At 43.9% G+C, this 18969-nt stretch overlaps 1 protein-coding gene across 2 annotated transcripts in view; it reads right to left on the minus strand.

Annotated features, from left to right (window-relative positions):
* Positions 1–18969, minus strand: part of PAXIP1 (PAX interacting protein 1) — a 348897-nt gene that overhangs the window by 266807 nt on the left and 63121 nt on the right. For both annotated transcript variants that reach the window (XM_053713809.1, XM_053713808.1), the window contains exon 7: positions 5833–7396. In XM_053713809.1, the coding sequence (XP_053569784.1) occupies positions 5833–7396 (1564 nt within the window). The remainder of the gene's footprint in view (positions 1–5832; positions 7397–18969) is intronic.

An 18969-nucleotide genomic window follows, 5' to 3' on the forward strand; every position in this document is an offset into this window, starting at 1 on the left:
TAAAATTTGGTAAAAGTGTGCAGTGAAGACCAAGTCGCTGCCCTACATATCTGATCAACAGAAGCCTCGTTCTTGAAGGCCCATGTGGAAGCCACAGCCCTAGTGGAATGAGCCGTGATTCTTTCGGGAGGCTGCCGTCCGGCAGTCTCGTAAGCCAATCTGATGATGCTTTTAATCCAAAAAGAGAGAGAGGTAGAAGTTGCTTTTTGACCTCTCCTTTTACCTGAATAAACAACAAACAGGGAAGATGTTTGTCTAAAATCCTTTGTAGCATCTAAATAGAATTTTAGAGCGCGAACAACATCCAAATTGTGCAACAAGCGTTCCTTCTTTGAAACTGGTTTCGGACACAGAGAAGGTACGATAATCTCCTGGTTAATGTTTTTGTTAGAAACAACTTTTGGAAGAAAACCAGGTTTAGTACGTAAAACCACCTTATCTGCATGGAACACCAGATAAGGAGGAGAACACTGCAGAGCAGATAATTCTGAAACTCTTCTAGCAGAAGAAATTGCAGCTAAAAACAAAACTTTCCAAGATAATAACTTAATATCAACGGAATGTAAGGGTTCAAACGGAACCCCCTGAAGAACTGAAAGAACTAAATTGAGACTCCAAGGAGGAGTCAAAGGTTTGTAAACAGGCTTGATTCTAACCAGAGCCTGAACAAAGGCTTGAACATCTGGCACAGCTGCCAGCTTTTTGTGAAGTAACACCGACAAGGCAGAAATCTGTCCTTTCAGGGAACTTGCCGATAATCCTTTTTCCAATCCTTCTTGAAGGAAGGATAGAATCCTAGGAATCTTAACCTTGTCCCAAGGGAATCCTTTAGATTCACACCAACAGATATATTTTTTCCAAATTTTGTGGTAAATCTTTCTAGTTACAGGCTTTCTGGCCTGAACAAGAGTATCGATAACAGAATCTGAGAAACCTCGCTTCGATAAGATCAAGCGTTCAATCTCCAAGCAGTCAGCTGGAGTGAAACCAGGTTCGGATGTTCGAACGGACCCTGAACAAGAAGGTCTCGTCTCAAAGGTAGCTTCCAAGGTGGAGCCGATGACATATTCACCAGATCTGCATACCAAGTCCTGCGTGGCCACGCAGGAGCTATCAAGATCACCGACGCCCTCTCCTGATTGATCCTGGCTACCAGCCTGGGGATGAGAGGAAACGGCGGGAACACATAAGCTAGTTTGAAGGTCCAAGGTGCTACTAGTGCATCCACTAGAGCCGCCTTGGGATCCCTGGATCTGGACCCGTAGCAAGGAACTTTGAAGTTCTGACGAGAGGCCATCAGATCCATGTCTGGAATGCCCCAAAGTTGAGTGACTTGGGCAAAGATTTCCGGATGGAGTTCCCACTCCCCCGGATGCAATGTCTGACGACTCAGAAAATCCGCTTCCCAATTTTCCACTCCCGGGATGTGGATAGCAGACAGGTGGCAGGAGTGAGACTCCGCCCATAGAATAATCTTGGTCACTTCTTCCATCGCTAGGGAACTCCTTGTTCCCCCCTGATGGTTGATGTACGCAACAGTCGTCATGTTGTCTGATTGAAACCGTATGAACTTGGTCCTCGCTAGCTGAGGCCAAGCCTTGAGAGCATTGAATATCGCTCTCAGTTCCAGAATATTTATCGGTAGAAGAGATTCTTCCCGAGACCAAAGACCCTGAGCTTTCAGGGATCCCCAGACCGCGCCCCAGCCCATCAGACTGGCGTCGGTCGTGACAATGACCCACTCTGGTCTGTGGAATGTCATCCCTCGTGACAGGTTGTCCAGGGACAGCCACCAACGGAGTGAGTCTCTGGTCCTCTGATTTACTTGTATCTTTGGAGACAAGTCTGTATAGTCCCCATTCCACTGACTGAGCATGCACAGTTGTAATGGTCTTAGATGAATGCGCGCAAAAGGAACTATGTCCATTGCCGCTACCATCAACCCGATCACTTCCATGCACTGAGCTACGGAAGGAAGAGGAACGGAATGAAGTATTCGACAAGAGTCCAGAAGCTTTGTCTTTCTGGCCTCTGTTAGAAAAATCCTCATTTCTGAGGAGTCTATAATTGTTCCCAAGAAGGGAACCCTTGTTGACGGGGATAGAGAACTCTTTTCCACGTTCACTTTCCAGCCGTGCGATCTGAGAAAGGCCAGGACGATGTCCGTGTGAGCCTTTGCTCGAGGGAGGGACGACGCTTGAATCAGAATGTCGTCCAGGTAAGGTACTACTGCAATGCCCCTTGGTCTTAGCACAGCTAGAAGGGACCCTAGTACCTTTGTGAAAATCCTTGGAGCAGTGGCTAATCCGAAAGGAAGCGCCACGAACTGGTAATGTTTGTCCAGGAATGCAAACCTTAGGAACCGATGATGTTCCTTGTGGATAGGAATATGTAGATACGCATCCTTTAAATCCACCGTGGTCATGAATTGACCTTCCTGGATGGAAGGAAGGATAGTTCGAATGGTTTCCATCTTGAAAGATGGGACCTTGAGAAATTTGTTTAAGATCTTGAGATCTAGGATTGGTCTGAATGTTCCCTCTTTTTTGGGAACTATGAACAGATTGGAGTAGAACCCCATCCCTTGTTCTCTCAATGGAACAGGATGAATCACTCCCATTTTTAACAGGTCTTCTACACAATGTAAGAACGCCTGTCTTTTTATGTGGTCTGAAGACAACTGAGACCTGTGGAACCTTCCCCTTGGGGGAAGTCCCTTGAATTCCAGAAGATAACCCTGGGAGACTATTTCTAGCGCCCAAGGATCCAGAACATCTCTTGCCCAAGCCTGAGCGAAGAGAGAGAGTCTGCCCCCCACCAGATCCGGTCCCGGATCGGGGGCCGATATTTCATGCTGTCTTGGTAGCAGTGGCAGGTTTCTTTGCCTGCTTTCCCTTGTTCCAGCCTTGCATTGGTCTCCAAGCTGGCTTGGCCTGAGAAGTATTACCCTCTTGCTTAGAGGACGTAGCACCTTGGGCTGGTCCGTTTTTACGAAAGGGACGAAAATTAGGTCTATTTTTTGCCTTGAAAGGCCGATCCTGAGGAAGGGCGTGGCCCTTACCCCCCGTGATATCAGAGATAATCTCTTTCAAGTCAGGACCAAACAGCGTTTTCCCCTTGAAAGGAATGTTTAGTAGCTTGTTCTTGGAAGACGCATCAGCCGACCAAGATTTCAACCAAAGCGCTCTGCGCGCCACAATAGCAAACCCAGAATTCTTAGCCGCTAACTTAGCCAATTGCAAAGAGGCGTCTAGAGTGAAAGAATTAGCCAATTTGAGAGCATTGACTCTGTCCATAATCTCCTCATAAGGAGGAGAGTCACTATCGAGCACCTTAATCAGTTCATCAAACCAGAAATATGCGGCTGTAGTGACAGGGACAATGCATGAAATGGGTTGTAGAAGGTAACCCTGCTGAACAAACATCTTTTTAAGCAAACCTTCTAATTTTTTATCCATAGGATCTTTGAAAGCACAACTATCCTCTATGGGAATAGTGGTGCGTTTGTTTAAAGTAGAAACCGCTCCCTCGACCTTGGGGACTGACTGCCATAAGTCCTTTCTGGGGTCGACCATAGGAAACAATTTTTTAAATATGGGGGGAGGGACGAAAGGAATACCGGGCCTTTCCCATTCTTTATTAACAATGTCCGCCACCCGCTTGGGTATAGGAAAAGCTTCTGGGAGCCCCGGCACCTCTAGGAACTTGTCCATTTTACATAGTTTCTCTGGGATGACCAAATTTTCACAATCATCCAGAGTGGATAATACCTCCTCAAGCAAAATGCGGAGATGTTCCAATTTAAATTTAAAAGTAATCACATCAGATTCAGCCTGCTGAGAAATGTTCCCTAAATCAGTAATTTCTCCCTCAGACAAAACCTCCCTGGCCCCCTCAGATTGGGTTAGGGGCCCTTCAGAGATATTAATATCAGCGTCGTCATGCTCTTCAGTAACTAAAACAGAGCATCCACGCTTACGCTGACAAGGGTTCATTTTGGCTAAAATGTTTTTGACAGAATTATCCATTACAGCCGTTAATTGTTGCATAGTAAGGAGTATTGGCGCGCTAGATGTACTAGGGGCCTCCTGAGTGGGCAAGACTCGTGTAGACGAAGGAGGGAATGATGCAGTACCATGCTTACTCCCCTCACTTGAGGAATCATCTTGGGCATCATTGTCATTATCACATAAATCACATTTATTTAAATGAATAGGAATTCTGGCTTCCCCACATTCAGAACACAGTCTATCTGGTAGTTCAGACATGTTAAACAGGCATAAACTTGATAAGAAAGTACAAAAAACGTTTTGAAATAAAACCGTTACTGTCACTTTAAATTTTAAACTGAACACACTTTATTACTGCAATTGCGAAAAAACATGAAGGAATTGTTCAAAATTCACCAAACTTTCACCACAGTGTCTTAAAGCCTTGAAAATATTGCACACCAATTTTGGAAGCTTTAACCCTTAAAATAACGGAACCGGAGCCGTTTTAAGCTTTAACCCCTTTACAGTCCCTGGTATCTGCTTTGCTGAGACCCAACCAAACCCAAAGGGGAATACGATACCAAATGACGCCTTCAGAAGTCTTTTATAAGTATCAGAGCTCCTCTCACATGCGACTGCATGCCATGCCTCTCAAAAACAAGTGCGCAACACCGGCGCGAAAATGAGACTCTGCCTATGCTTTGGGAAAGCCCCTAAAGAATAAGGTGTCTAAAACAGTGCCTGCCGATATTATTATATCAAAATACCCAGAATAAATGATTCCTCAAGGCTAAATAAGTGTTAATATCAATCGATTTAGCCCAAAAAAAGTCTACAGTCTAAATAAGCCCTTGTGAAGCCCTTATTTACAATCGTAATAAACATGGCTTACCGGATCCCATAGGGAAAATGACAGCTTCCAGCATTACATCGTCTTGTTAGAATGTGTCATACCTCAAGCAGCAAAGGACTGCAAACTGTTCCCCCAACTGAAGTTAATGCTCTCAACAGTCCTGTGTGGAACAGCCATGGATTTTAGTTACGGTTGCTAAAATCATTTTCCTCATACAAACAGAATTCTTCATCTCTTTTCTGTTTCTGAGTAAATAGTACGTACCAGCACTATTTGAAAATAACAAACTCTTGATTGAATAATGAAAAACTACAGTTAAACACTAAAAAACTCTAAGCCATCTCCGTGGAGATGTTGCCTGTACAACGGCAAAGAGAATGACTGGGGTAGGCGGAGCCTAGGAGGGATCATGTGACCAGCTTTGCTGGGCTCTTTGCCATTTCCTGTTGGGGAAGAGAATATCCCACAAGTAAGGATGACGCCGTGGACCGGACACACCTATGTTGGAGAAACCGCTTACGATTTTCTTTTAAAATTTAGATTCTGTTAGAAATACATTCATTAAAAAACACTACCGTCTTTAACTTTGCCCTCTGCCTATTTTTTCTGCACTGTAGTGACAGAGCGGTCCAACCAGCTCTATACTATAGCTCTATACAAAAGAGAGAAGCGTTGAGTGAAACACAGGTAATATCAAATATTTCTTTAAAAATACTTGTAACTGTATTTTTTTCAACAGTGATTTTTTTTTAAATGCACATCTACCCTCTAGTGTACGTTATCTAAATATGCTTGTTGACTTTAACCTTTACCATCACTTTAATACACCTCTGTCCCCTCAAGAATGATTAATTTATAATAAGGGGCCAGGGGAAATCTGATATCACCAATCATTTGGAATATTCCAATTATATGGCACTCTCTATATGATTGAGCGGAACATTTTTTTTTTTTTTTTAAAAACATAAGGAAAAAAATCCAACTTACTTTCTAAGGAAGGATCATGGCCATGAAGTTGATGGGATTGTAGTGGTTGCTGATTAGAAACCTGTAACTGCTGGGGCATCTGACTCAGGTGCTGTTGTGCCTGATTTTGCATTTGTCGCTGCTGTAAACGTTGAATCTGCTGCTGCTGAATCTGTTGCTGCAACTGTTGCTGCAGGGTTGGTTTCTGCTGCTGGGGCTGTTGTTGTAGAGGCTGAAGTGAATTCTGCTGCAATGCTGGCTGCTGCTGGATATTTTGCTGTTGCATTTGCTGCTGAATAGACTGCTGCTGCATTTGCTGCTGCTGAAGAGATTGTTGCTGCAACTGCTGCTGAAGAGATTGTTGCTGCAACTGCTGCTGAAGAGTCTGTTGTTGCAACTGCTGCTGTTTAAGTGTTTGCTGTTGTATTTGTTGCTGTATCATTTGTGGTTGAATCTGGTGCTGCAGAGTTTGTTGCTGCATCTGGTGCTGTTGCTGAAGAACTTGAGGTTGAATTTGATGTTGAAGAGGCTGAACTTGCATTTGGTGCTGCTGAAGTGTTTGTGACTGCATCTGATGCTGTTGCAGAGGCTGAACTTGGTGCTGATGTAGTGACTGCACCTTTATTTGATTATGTTGTTGCTGAAGTGTCTGTGCCTGAATTTGATGCTGCTGCTGTTGTTGCAAAGTCTGTGTCTGAATCTGGTGCTGCTGCTGAAGGGCCTGATGTTGCTGTTGAAGGGTGTGAGGTTGAATTTGTTGCTGAAGGGGGTGTTGCTGAATATGTTGCTTCTGTTGAAGAGCCAAATGCTGAATATTCTGTTGCTGCTGAATCTGTTGTATGCTTTGTTGCAGATTCTGTGTTAAGGATTGATTCTGCTGCTGAAGAGATTGCTGCTGCTGAAGAGACTGCTGCTGCTGAATTCCTGGCTGCAGGGATTGCTGCTGAAGAGATGTCTGAAGTGTCTGTTGCTGCTGAAGGGTTGTCTGAAGAGCCTGTTGCTGTTGCATTGTTGACTGGAGAACCTGTTGTTGTGGAATACTTGGCTGAAGTGCCTGTTGTGGTTGAAGGCTTTGATGCTGTGAAGGACCCTGTTGTAATGTTTGCTGCTGCTGCTGAAGAATTTGCTGCAAATTCTGTTGCTGTTGAAGTGTCTGCTGCTGAATATGCTGCTGTTGCAACTGGTGCAATTGTTGTTGTTGCTGCAGTGCATGTTGCTGTTGAAAGTGCTGAAGTGTTTGCTGTTGTGGACGATGTAACTGTTGTTTAGAATGTAATTGTTGCTGAGGAAACTGTAACTGAGAGAAGTGGTGCTGTTGGTTGACCTGCTGTGAAAACTGATGTTGTGGAAAACCCTGTTGATTAACTTGTTGCTGTTGCTGCAGCTGAAGAAGTTGCTGTGGCTGGAGCTGTACTAGTGGGTGATGCTGCTGTTGTGAAGTTTGATGTGATGGTTGCAACAAATGCTGAGCTTCTTGTGCCAACTGTTTTACTTGCCCAAACAACATTGCATTTGAATGACCTTGGGGGGGATGGTTAATTTGCTGTTCTAAACTTTTAGTAGAGGCAGAAAGGTTTTGTAGAATCTATAACAAAAAATATAAGTAATAAAAAATTAGCATTATCACATCTGTATATACTAACCTATATTAAAGCCAGATTATGTTCAAAGTAGTGATCACCATGCTTGTGTCTTTATTAGGCACACAATGGGAGGAAAAAAAGAAATATCATGCTTATGAAAATACCCATATCCTGGTTCATGTTCCTATGAAGAGCACACTAAAGAAGAATGGATCTTTAAGTTTTGACTGGCCAGAAAACCTTAAAAGGGACAGTTCACTGTAATGTGTTTCCCATGACGTGTTATACAAGCTGCTGCATATAACATGCATGAGAAATTGCTAATTTATGCTTCTTTTTCAAAATAAATAGCTAGATTTCATCTTTGAAACCACAGCCCATCAAAAAAGACTTGGCATGCAGACAGATCAGATCTTGTTATTTTATCACTCAAATGCTTCACTTACTTATCTCGATCTCTGTACAATACTTAGGGGTCAATTTATCAAAGGCTTTTGTCAGCCTTTGAGCCCCTCTCACATGAGAACCTGCACGCCGTATTTAACAAGCAGCGGTCATGAGACCACTGCTTTGCTAACCTCTTCACCACCTCTTGTTTGGCGAAATTCAATCTCCCCGGTCTTTTCCGACCGTGAAGATTGACAGCTCCTGCCTGCACGTGATTGGCTATGCGCGGGCAGGATTGCACGAGAGAGCAAAAACATAAATTATGCTTACCTGATAATTTCCATTGTGGGGAGGAGAGTCCATGGCTTCATTCATTACTTTTGGGAATATAGAACCTGGTCACCAGGAGGAGGCAAAGACACCCCAGCCAGAGGCTTAAATACCTCCCCCACCCCCCTCATCCCCCAGTCATTCTGCAGAGGGAACAGTAGGAGAAATATCAGGGTATAAATGGTGCCAGGAGATAAATTAAATTTAGGTCCGCCCACCGTAGTTTAGGGGCGGGAGCCGTGGACTCTCCTCCCCAAGATGGAAATTAAATTATCAGGTAAACATAATTTGTTTTCCATCTAAAGGGGAGGAGAGTCCATGGCTTCATTCATTCATTACTTTTGGAAAACATATACCCAAGCTTTAGAGGACACTGAATGAAATCGGGAGGGTAAAAATGCGGACCCTAATCTAAAGGGCACCACAGCCTGTAAAACCTCTCCCCAAAACAGCTTCCGCAGAAGCAAAAATGTCAAATTTGTAAAACTTTGTAAAAGTGTGTAAGGAGGACCAGGTAGCCCCTTACAAATCTGCTCCATAGAGGCCTCATTCTTGAAGGCCCAAGATGAAGCCACAGCTCTAGGTGAATGAGTGGTGATCCTCTGAGGAGGCTTATGTCCCGCTGTCTCATAGGCCAAGCAAATCAAACTCCTCAACTAAAAAGACAAAAAAGTAGAAGAGGCCCTCTGCCCCTTGTGCTTCCCGGAATACAACACAAAGAGAGATGTAGACTGTCTAAAATCCTTTGCAGCCTGAAGATAGAACTTCAAGGCATGAACCACATCCATATTATGAATTAACCTCTCCTTAGAAGACGAAGGGTTAGGACACAAAGAAGGATCAATTATTTTCTGATTGAGGTTACGGTTAGAAACCGCCTTGGGAAGAAACCCCAAACCGGTGCAAAGAACCGCCTTATCCACATGAAAATCCAGGTAAGGAGGCTCGAATTGCAAGGCAGCAAGCTCAGATTCTCTGCATGTCGATGCAATAGCCAACAGGAAGAGAACCTACCAGGACAGAATTCTTATGTCAATGGAATGCATAGGCTCAAACGGAATCCTCTGTAATACCATAAGTACCAAGTTTAAGCTCCATGGGGGAGAAGACTGCCTAAATACAGGCCTGATTCTAGACAGAGCCTGAAAGAAAGATTGAATGTCAGGAAGCTCAGCGAGTCTCCTGTGCAACAAGACTGATAATGCTGAAATCTGTCCCCGTCTCCAAACCCTCCTGAAGAAAGTACAGAAACCTGGATACCTTCACCTTGTGCCAAGGATATATATGCTTATCACACCAGGACAAGCAAGTCCTCCACATCTTATGGTAGAAGCGACGAGTGACTGGCTTCCTTGCCTGAACTAGAGTATCAATCACACTTTCAGAAAAATCTCTCTTGGCTAAGACTAAGCATTTAATCTTCTCGCAGTCAGCCTCAGAGAAATGAGATTTTGATGCTGAAAGGGAACCTGCTCCAGCAGATCCCTGCGACAGGGTAACCCTCCATGGAGGAGCAGATGACATCCCCACCAGATCTGCAAACCACATCCTCCGCAGCCACGATGGAGCAATCAGAATGGCCGAAGCTTGCTCCTGTTTGATGCGTGCCACTACACGTGGTATAAGTGGTAACGGTGGAAAAATGTAAGCTAGGCTGAAACCCCAAGGCACCGACCACTAAGGCATCTATCAGCTCTGCCTGGGGATCTCTCGATCTTGACCCATATCAGGGTAGCTTGCAATTGAGTCTGGACGCCATGAGATCTATTTCCGCCGTTCCCCATCTGAGACAAGTCTCTGCAAACACTTCGGGGTGAAGAGACCATTTCCCCGGATGGAAGGATTGCCTGCTGAGAAAGTCCGCTTCCCAGTTGTCCACCCCTGGAATGTGGATCGCTGAAAGCAAGCAGCTGTGGGACACCTCCCTCGAGGTAATGTCTGTCTGGAATCTGATGAAGCCGAAAGACCCCAGAGCAGGCCACACCCTCAGAGCATTGTAAATTGCTTGAAGTTCCAGAATATTTATCAAAAGGAGAGACTCCTCCCGGGTCCATTTTCCTTGTGCTATCCTGGCACCCCAAACAGCTCCCCATCCTGCGAGACTCGCGTCCGTGGTCACAATCTCCCAGGACGGTCTCAAGAAGGATGACCCCAAGGACAGATGAACACCAAGAGAAGGAGTCCCTGGTCCGAGCATCCATGGATATCCTCTGTGATAGATATGAATGATCGCCGTTCCACTGTCTCAACATGCACAATTGAAGAGGTCTGAGATGGAACCTGGCGAAGGGGATGACGTCTATGCTGGAGACGATTAGTCCAATCATCTCCATACACTGAGCCACCGAAAGGCTTAAGGAGGACTGAAGGGCAAGACAGGTGGAGTCAATCTTCCTGCGTCGATCTGTGAGAAATATTTTCATGGACATAGTCTATTATCGTGCCCAGGAACTCCACCCTGTTGCTGGGAACCAGTAAACTCTTTCCTGAGTTGATCTTCCAACCATGAGATTGGAACAAGAAAAGAAAAGCCCTCAAATGATCCTCTGCGAGGCTGAACGACGGCGCCTGGACTAGTATGTAGTCCAAATATGGCTCCACAGCAATGCCCCTGGATCTGGCCACTGCAGGTAGCGCCCCCAGAACCTTTGTGAAAACTCTTGGGGCCGTCACTAGACCGAAAGGAAGGGCCACAAACTGGAAGTGTTGGTCCAGAAACGCAAATCTTAGGAATTTGAAGTGGTGCCTGTGAATTGGAACATGAAGATAAGCATTCTTCAAGTCTATTGTCGTCATGAACTGCCCCTCTTGAACTAGGGTCAGATTTGATCTGATCGTTTCCATTTTGAATGATGGAACATCTAGAAACTTGTTTAAACACTTTAGGTCCAGAATCGGGCGGAACGTGTCCTTCTTTGGAACCACAAAAAGATTTGAATAGTACCCTAGACCCCTTTCTGCTTGGGGTACTGGTACCATAACACCTAGAAAGGAGAGATCCCTCACACATTCCAGAAAGGCCTCTCTCTTTTCCAGTCTTGAAGACAGGTTTGACAGGAGAAATCTGCCTCTGGGCGGATGGGACCTGAATCCTATCCTGTAACCCTGGGCGACAACCTCCAGAACCTAAAGGGTCCTGAACGTCCTGCAACCAGGCTTCAGAGAAGAGAGACAATCTGCCCCCTACTGGGTCCGGAGAACAGTCGGGGGCCGCCCCATCATGCCAATTTTGTCTTGGCGGGTTTTTTGTTCTGCTCGAACTTGTTCCAAGACTGAGCAGTCTTCCAAGTTCCCTTAGACTAATCCGCTATCGCGGCAGGCTGCTGGCGCTAGGCCTTGTCCGCACTAAAGGGACGAAAAGTAGATCCTTTAGGCTTGGCTTTTTTATACTGCGGTAGGAAAGCTCCCTTGCCTCCGTAAACGTGGATATGATCGAATCCAATCCTAGACCGAACAGAATCTTTCCTTGAATAGGCAGAGACAACAGCCTCGACTTAAAGGCCATGTGCGCAGACCAAGATTTTAGCCAGAGAGCCCTGCAAGCTAAAACGGAGAATCCTGAAACCGTTGCGTTCAGGCGTATAATTTGCATATTGGTGTCACAAAAGAATTGGGGACCCTCAATGCCTTAATCTTATCCTGTATCTCGTCGATGGAAGTCTCCCTCTCACTCAGGGATTCACACCAATATCTTGCAGCTCCGAAAACCGCAGCCACAGCCGCTGCCGGTTGAAAAACAAACCTTGTGTGCTGAAACATTTTCCTTAACATGTTTTCCAACTTTTTATCCATGGGCTCTTTAAATGACAAACTAGCCTCAAGGGGAATAGTTGTCCACTTCGCGAGCGTGGAAATCTTAAATTATGTATACCTGATAATTTTCTTTTCTTCAGATGGAAAGAGTCCACAGCTGCATTCATTACTTTTTGGGAAAATAAGAACCTGGCCACCAGGAGGAGGCAAAGACGCCCCAGCCAAAGGCTTAAATACTGCACCCACTTCCCTCATCCCCCAGTCATTCTCCCGAGGAACAAGGAACAGTAGAAGAAATACCAGGGTGAAAAGGTGCCAGATGTGTATCCTTTTCCAGTTCTGAGCTTGGAAGTCTTGGACCCCTGTTGTACTGGTCCTGCGGGTCTGTCCGTTCTTCCTGGGCGATAACCTACGGGTTGCCTTATCTTTTATTTCATCCGGTGAGGATGATTTTTATTTGGTTTAAAGCTCTTGTTGTGGGGTGATGTTCGGGAACTTTCCTCTCTAGAATTGATACTTGCGATTTTGTGGTCGCTCTGTTTACAAAAGTCGGTCTGACTGTTCTTTATCCTCCATCATCGGGGGACACTATATTTGGCCTTGCCAGTGCTGTGGCCCTTGTTTTCAGGCTGGTCCTGACTGGGTACTTATCCTTCTATCTTGAGGCCTAGTTCAGACACGTGGCACCTTTTTTTATGTCCGGTTGGTCCGGTGAGGGCGCCTAGTGATCACAATATGATTGTGTGATTGTCTTGTTTTATAAGCTTCAACTAGCATCTTGAGAGGACTTGAGGGTCCGTGGTTGCTTAGGGGCATCGGGGATTGGTTCAGTCCTCATTTGCCTTTCAATCAAGGGGGCCGGGACTCCGTTGAGATCCGCAGCGACATGCTTAGTTGTTTCCGAATTTTTCAGGAACTAGAGTGTTCCTTCCGTTGTGGGTTGGAGGCTTGGAGGATTTAGGTCCTTCATACCACCATTCTTACAGTTTTGCCTTTCATGGTCTCTTTGGAAGTGTCCTTTTAGGACTTGGTCCTTTTAGAGGATCTCTTCCTTTTGGTCGAGACTTTCTGGGCTTTGTCCGGTTTTTCTGGCGGCTTTGGCCGCTTAATTAGGAAGTGAAAGCTGTGAGGCTCTGTCTTCCTTCGGGAGTTAGTTGTATCTATATCAGGGGCGAAAGGAGGTGTTGTATCTTTTTCCAAGCTTTTTGCTTAGGGGATGATTTTTCTGCCTGGATTCGGGATGCTTTGCATTCTTCTTCCTTGGGTGTGGTCCTCTGGAACGTTAATCTGAAAGGATTATGGAGACTAGCCTTTCTTTTTACTCTCTTTTGGGTGACTCTGTTCTCATTTTCATTTCCCTTAGTGCTGCCCTTGGGGCCTTTGGGCTCTAGAGAAATTGTGTTACTTTGTCGCGGCCTAGTACCTTGCTGGGGGGGTGTTGACCTCCGGCTAAGGGTGTTCTCTTCCCTTTGGGCTGGGAATTACGAGTGAATCCTGTACCCGTTCTCCAGGTTTCCCGGTTCTCATCCCCTGTGAGGTCTGATTGCTTAAGACGTGGTATCTTGTGTTCCCTGAGGGTGTCGTTCATTCTAGGACGATTCTGGGTTCCCGGGTCCGGAGTTCTTGTCTTGGATCCTTCTTGGACGTCTGGAGACTTGTTATCCGGTGGACTGGTTCGGGACAACCCAGTTTTTTTCAGGCACCCTATGTTGCGACATAGGGGCTAGCAAGCATATAGGCCAGAGTTATCATCCACCTTCAGGTACTGGTTATAAACTTTAATGCCTGACTTGTCCTTCGGACAGAGTGTGCTCCTCTATGGGGAGTTTTTTTTTTTTTTTCTCTGTTGAGTCAACAGTGGTGCCTGGATGATTTTTCATTCGGTCCATATTTTGATCATATTGTGGCTTCATGTCTTGTGGACATATACGCTGTTGATAAACTATCCCTTCCCTTTGGAAGGGATAGTTTATCTTCCTTATGAATTGGGGTTTCCTCTCTCTGGAGGGTCTTTGTCCTGCACTGTGTGTATTAGGTTGGATTCAAGTGACTTATTTCTATAAGGGGCAGCATCTGCTTCTCTGTTCCACCTGTTGGAAATTGATCTCTCTACGTAGAGACTGTCTAAGAGAGTTGTGACAGTTCCTACAGATCTATTGCACTTCGCTCTGTTCCAGGTCCCAGGGGGTTCTCCTTAGGAGTGCTTTATTTCGGAGGAGCGGATTGGGTTGGCACCTGGTTAAGTCCCACCTTTTTTGGGGGTCTTTCTGTCCCCCTGTCTATCAGACATGTCTGTCGCTTGGGCTAGTCTGGTGTTGGAGCAGAATCTGAGATCTGTTGCGCTGCTATTTCGTCCTCGGAGCATTCGAGGTACAGTAAGCCTTTCTGAGGTTTCTCCTTTCTCCACATTCAAGATTTGTGGGAAGGACTCCAGCAATGCCAAAAACGTGCCTTACTAGGACACAAGTGCGCGCCAGTCTATAACGAAAGGCACAACATACTTCCACCAGGACAAAAGGAAACACTGGCCCCCGAAGGTTGACCCCCTAAGGCATCAGGGGCAGTCACTCCCCCGGAAGGCTGAACTGGACCAGGCGATTCCACGCCGGACGAGCCCCGGTTAATGAAACACGGACAATATCATAAGCAAACTCCCGGGAGGTACAGATGCGACAGCGCCAAAGATATGGCCATGCGGAACCGTGTTGTAACCTCCGGTGGGAACAGGCCACACTCTCTAGAAAGGATAAGTAGCGTTTGGGTTACCTGCATGCGTAGTAAGAATTGATGGTAGGGAACTTGTCTATATATACACATATATGCGCCCCTGTCCGCTTCAGCTTGATAAATCGCCCCCTTAGAAAGAACAATTGAAAATTAACATTGTAGGGCTTTATCTATTCCACCTCCCACTGTGAGTATAATTTCTTCTGCACTACATGGAAAGATTTATTTCACACACTAAAACCACCTCCCCCAATATGCCACCTAAAGCAAGAGAAAAAAAACTGAAACCCAATGAGAGTAGCTTAGATTTACTCAATCAGAATGATACAGGGGCGAGTGGATCAGATAATGCTCTTCTCATTCAACAGATTTCAGAACTAGTGATGCCACAATTCGAAGCTCTAAAATCTGAAATGGCAACTGTCACAAATTAAATCAAACAGTTCTCAAGTCGTATGAATGAGGTAGAAACTAGAGTATCTGACATAGAAGACAGACTTGCAATACAAGACCAGATGGTCAATTCACATGAGGCTAAACTCTCTGTGATTCAAGCTAAAATTGAGGAATTAGAGGACAGGGCAAGGCGCAATAACTTGAGGGTCGTGGGACTTCCGGAAATCGCAGAATACCACGATCTGATAAATTTTGCAGCTATACAACTGCCAAAACTAGTAGGGAGCAACATAGAGAACGTTAGGATTCCAATAGAGAGAGCCCACAGACTAGGCCAGCCTAGAAGCAATTTAGAGGGACAGTCTAGACCCAGACCTGTTATCAAATTCTTGAATTTTCAGGATAAATTCCACATTCTTAGATTATACCGTAAGAACAATATAATGATTGGCCCTAACAAAATACTACTATTTCAAGATTTCTCAATGGAGACCCAAACTAAACGTAGGGAAATGGCTCCATACTGTTCTCGATTGATCAAAGCTAATCTTAAGGCAAGACTAGTCTACCCTGCTAAGGTGATACTAGAAAAAGATGGTAAGACCTATAGCTTTACAAAACCTGAAGAGATCAAGTCCTTTTGTCACAGTATAGGAGTATAATTAAGGTAACTACGAAACAAGAATGAGGCCCAATAGGGAATTAATGGCGGTCCTAAAACCGACGTTGATAAATTTGATAAATGTAGTTTGTTTTGTGAAAGAAATTCAAATATATACAAAAGGGCGGAAAGATGGAAAAGCGATAATGTTTGTGGTGAGGGAGGGGGGGACTCCTATCCTTCCCTTCTCCTACTTTTTTACTGTACATTTTTCTCTAATCTTCTGTATAAATTTAAAAGATCTCCTTTTTCTTTCTTTTTTTCTTCCCTTTCTCTTTTATTCCTCCTTTCCTCCTTCTTTCCCATCCCTTCCCCTCTTTCTTTCCTTTCCCCCCCCCCTTTTTTCTTTTTTTTTTTTCTCTCCTTCCCCCTATCCTTTAGTAGCCTAAATGGTTAATTTAAAGCTTGTGTCTTGGAATATTGGAGGAATCTCATCCCCGAGTAAAAGGAAATCGGTCATTAGACACCTAGGACTTCAGAACCCTGATATAGCTTTCATTCAGGAGACCCATCTCAAACCTAAAGAGGCTATTAAACTTAAAACCAAATGGGTTGGGGAGGTCCTGTATACAACATATGACAAATCTAACAGAGGTTTAGCTATTTTAATACGTAAATAATTAGATTATCAAGTTAAAAATGTAGTAAACTACCTAAATGGCCGATATCAAATTTTAGAGATGGAAGTGAAGGGCGCTTATTTTATTTTCTATAACGTTTATGGCCCCAATGTTTTAGATAAAAGTTTTTGGGAAGAATTGAGATTAAAACCGTTTTTGTATTCCGGGAAGAATTTAATAGTTACCGGTGATTTCAATATGGCCTTTTCCCAGGTACTGGATAGATCTAAAACTAGGACGGTGATAAGGAAAGCCAGGGGAACAGATATTCTCCAAAGGTTTACTAAAAGTTTGGTTTTACAAGATATTTGGCGGGTACAGAACCCAGATCGTGGGGAGTATACTTGTGCCTCTTGGGCACACGCTTCGTTCTCAAGGATAGATTATTTTTTAGTTTCAAAGTATATGTCGAAAATGAAGATACGGGCAGAAATTCAAGATATTGTGATTTCTGATCATGCTATTATTTCCTTAGAGATAGGATTATCTGGTAAAGCATCTACAGTAAATACGTTTTTCTTCCCCCAATATCTTTACAATAACCCCCATTTTAAAAAATGGATTCAAAAGAGGTGGCACCAATTTGTGATTGATAACCAAGATTATTTGGATAAGTCAGAAATCTTCTGGGAAACTGCGAAAGCAGTTTTTAGAGGAGAGATTAAGGCGTATACAGTAAGAATGAGGGCAATTTGGGGGAAAAGGAAGGAGCAATTAGCAAATACTTTAAGTAACACTTATAGGAGATATCTTGTTGATCCCTCGCCTGAGCATTGGCAAAAATATAAAGATAGTAAAACTACATATGATCTTTTCTTAAAACAACATTCCGTATCAGAGGACTTAAAGTTGAAGGCTTTATACTCTGGAGTACATGGGGTCTCAGCTAAATATCTAGCAAGGATTGTCAGTATTAGACAGCAAACAAATTACATAGTAGCAGTTAAATATAGAAATACTAGAGTGTCTGATCCCCCAGGAATAAGAGAAGCCTACTTTCAGACTTATCAAGAATTATATGCACAGAAACAGATTAATTCTTTCGCTAAACAACATTTCTGGCAAGGAATATCATTGCCTCAAATTACGAAAGAGGATCTCCAAGAACTCAATAAACCCTTTACTGTTGAGGAGATTACAAAGGCTATTCAGAAGTTGAAGTTAGGGAAAACTCCAGGGCCTGACTCCCTACCGGCAGAATTCTACAAACTACTCTCTGATCAGATCCCGACGGTTCTAGTTAAACTATTTAATTATTATTTTATTGGGAATAATCCTCAATCTACGCTGTTTGCAGCTTCTAATATTGTTTTAATTCCCAAGAAAGGTAAGGATTTGGAGCTAACTACATCATATAAGCCTATCTCGCTTTTGAATCAGGACTACAAGCTCCTGACATATATTTTAGCTAGTAGATTGAAAGCTCCTTTAGGTGACTTGGTCCATTCGGATCAGACGGGCTTTATGACGGGTAGGAATCCTGTTGAAAACCATAGGAAATTGGTCCTAGATTACTTTTGGAATAAAACAGAAAGACAAAGGCTCTCTCCCAAACCAGACCTCGCCATACTTACAATCGACGCCGAAAAGGCGTTCGATTCTGTCATATGGGATCATATGTTAACTGCATTAGGAAAATTCGGTATAATCGGTTCCTTTCAACATTTTATTACACAACTATACAAGGGGCCAACCTCTACACTTATAGTGAATGGGGAATTGACTGAGAAAATTACTTTGGGGCGGGGCACTCGTCAGGGGTGCCCTTTGTCCCCATTCCTCTTTAATCTATCTCTTGAACCTTTTGCAATTCTTTTGAGAAGAGAAATGCAGGGTATTCAGTTAGGAGGACACAAGTTAGTTCTGTCTCGCAGATGATCTTCTGCTTTTTCTTAGTAACTTAAGGATAGCTATCCCCCGATTGCTGGAATTATGTAACCTCTTTAGCTCCATTTCAGGCTATAAGATAAATTATGAAAAAACAGAGATTATGTGGATACGTAAACCTATAACCCCCATTAAACATCCATTCTTAGAAACTTCTCAGATAACGTACTTAGGAATTACACTGAGTAGGGACCCTAATAGGTGGTATGATCTGAATCTTAAACAGTGTATCAAGGGCCTGGCTCTGAAATTACAGAATTGGGGTAATCTCCCCCTATCACTTAGCGCTCGAATTATGTTAATTAAAGTGGTGCTCTTTCCTAAGCTCCTTTATTTTCTGCAGAATCTCCGCTTCTGTTATATAAGAAAGATCTAGTTATCCTCAAGAGGATATTTAATCAGTTTATATGGCAAGGTAAGAAATCACGAATTTCATTATTCAAATTAACACTTCCTAAAACTTTTGGAGGTATGGCGTGCCCCAACATAAAGTTATACAATTACTCCGCACTAGCAAAATTTGTTCTCGACTGGATCACTGAGAAGGGTCTAAGCTCATTTTATGAGATAGAATCTGCACTGATAAAACCGTTTAGTTTAAAGTCGATCCTTCATCATGCGGCAAATAGACTTCCAGATCATGTATATCAGATGCTCACCTTTAAGTATATTGTGCATGCATGGGAGAGAATATGCAAGGAACTGGGAGTAGATTTTAGGAAATCTGAATTTTTGCCTTTAGTTGGTAATCCGAGCTTCCCAATAGCTTGTGAACCTTCGGTTTTTGATCTTTGGGCTAGACATGGAGTGAAAT

This window comes from Bombina bombina, chromosome 5 (assembly GCF_027579735.1).
Source record: "Bombina bombina isolate aBomBom1 chromosome 5, aBomBom1.pri, whole genome shotgun sequence".
Taxonomy (NCBI): Eukaryota; Metazoa; Chordata; class Amphibia; order Anura; family Bombinatoridae; genus Bombina; species Bombina bombina.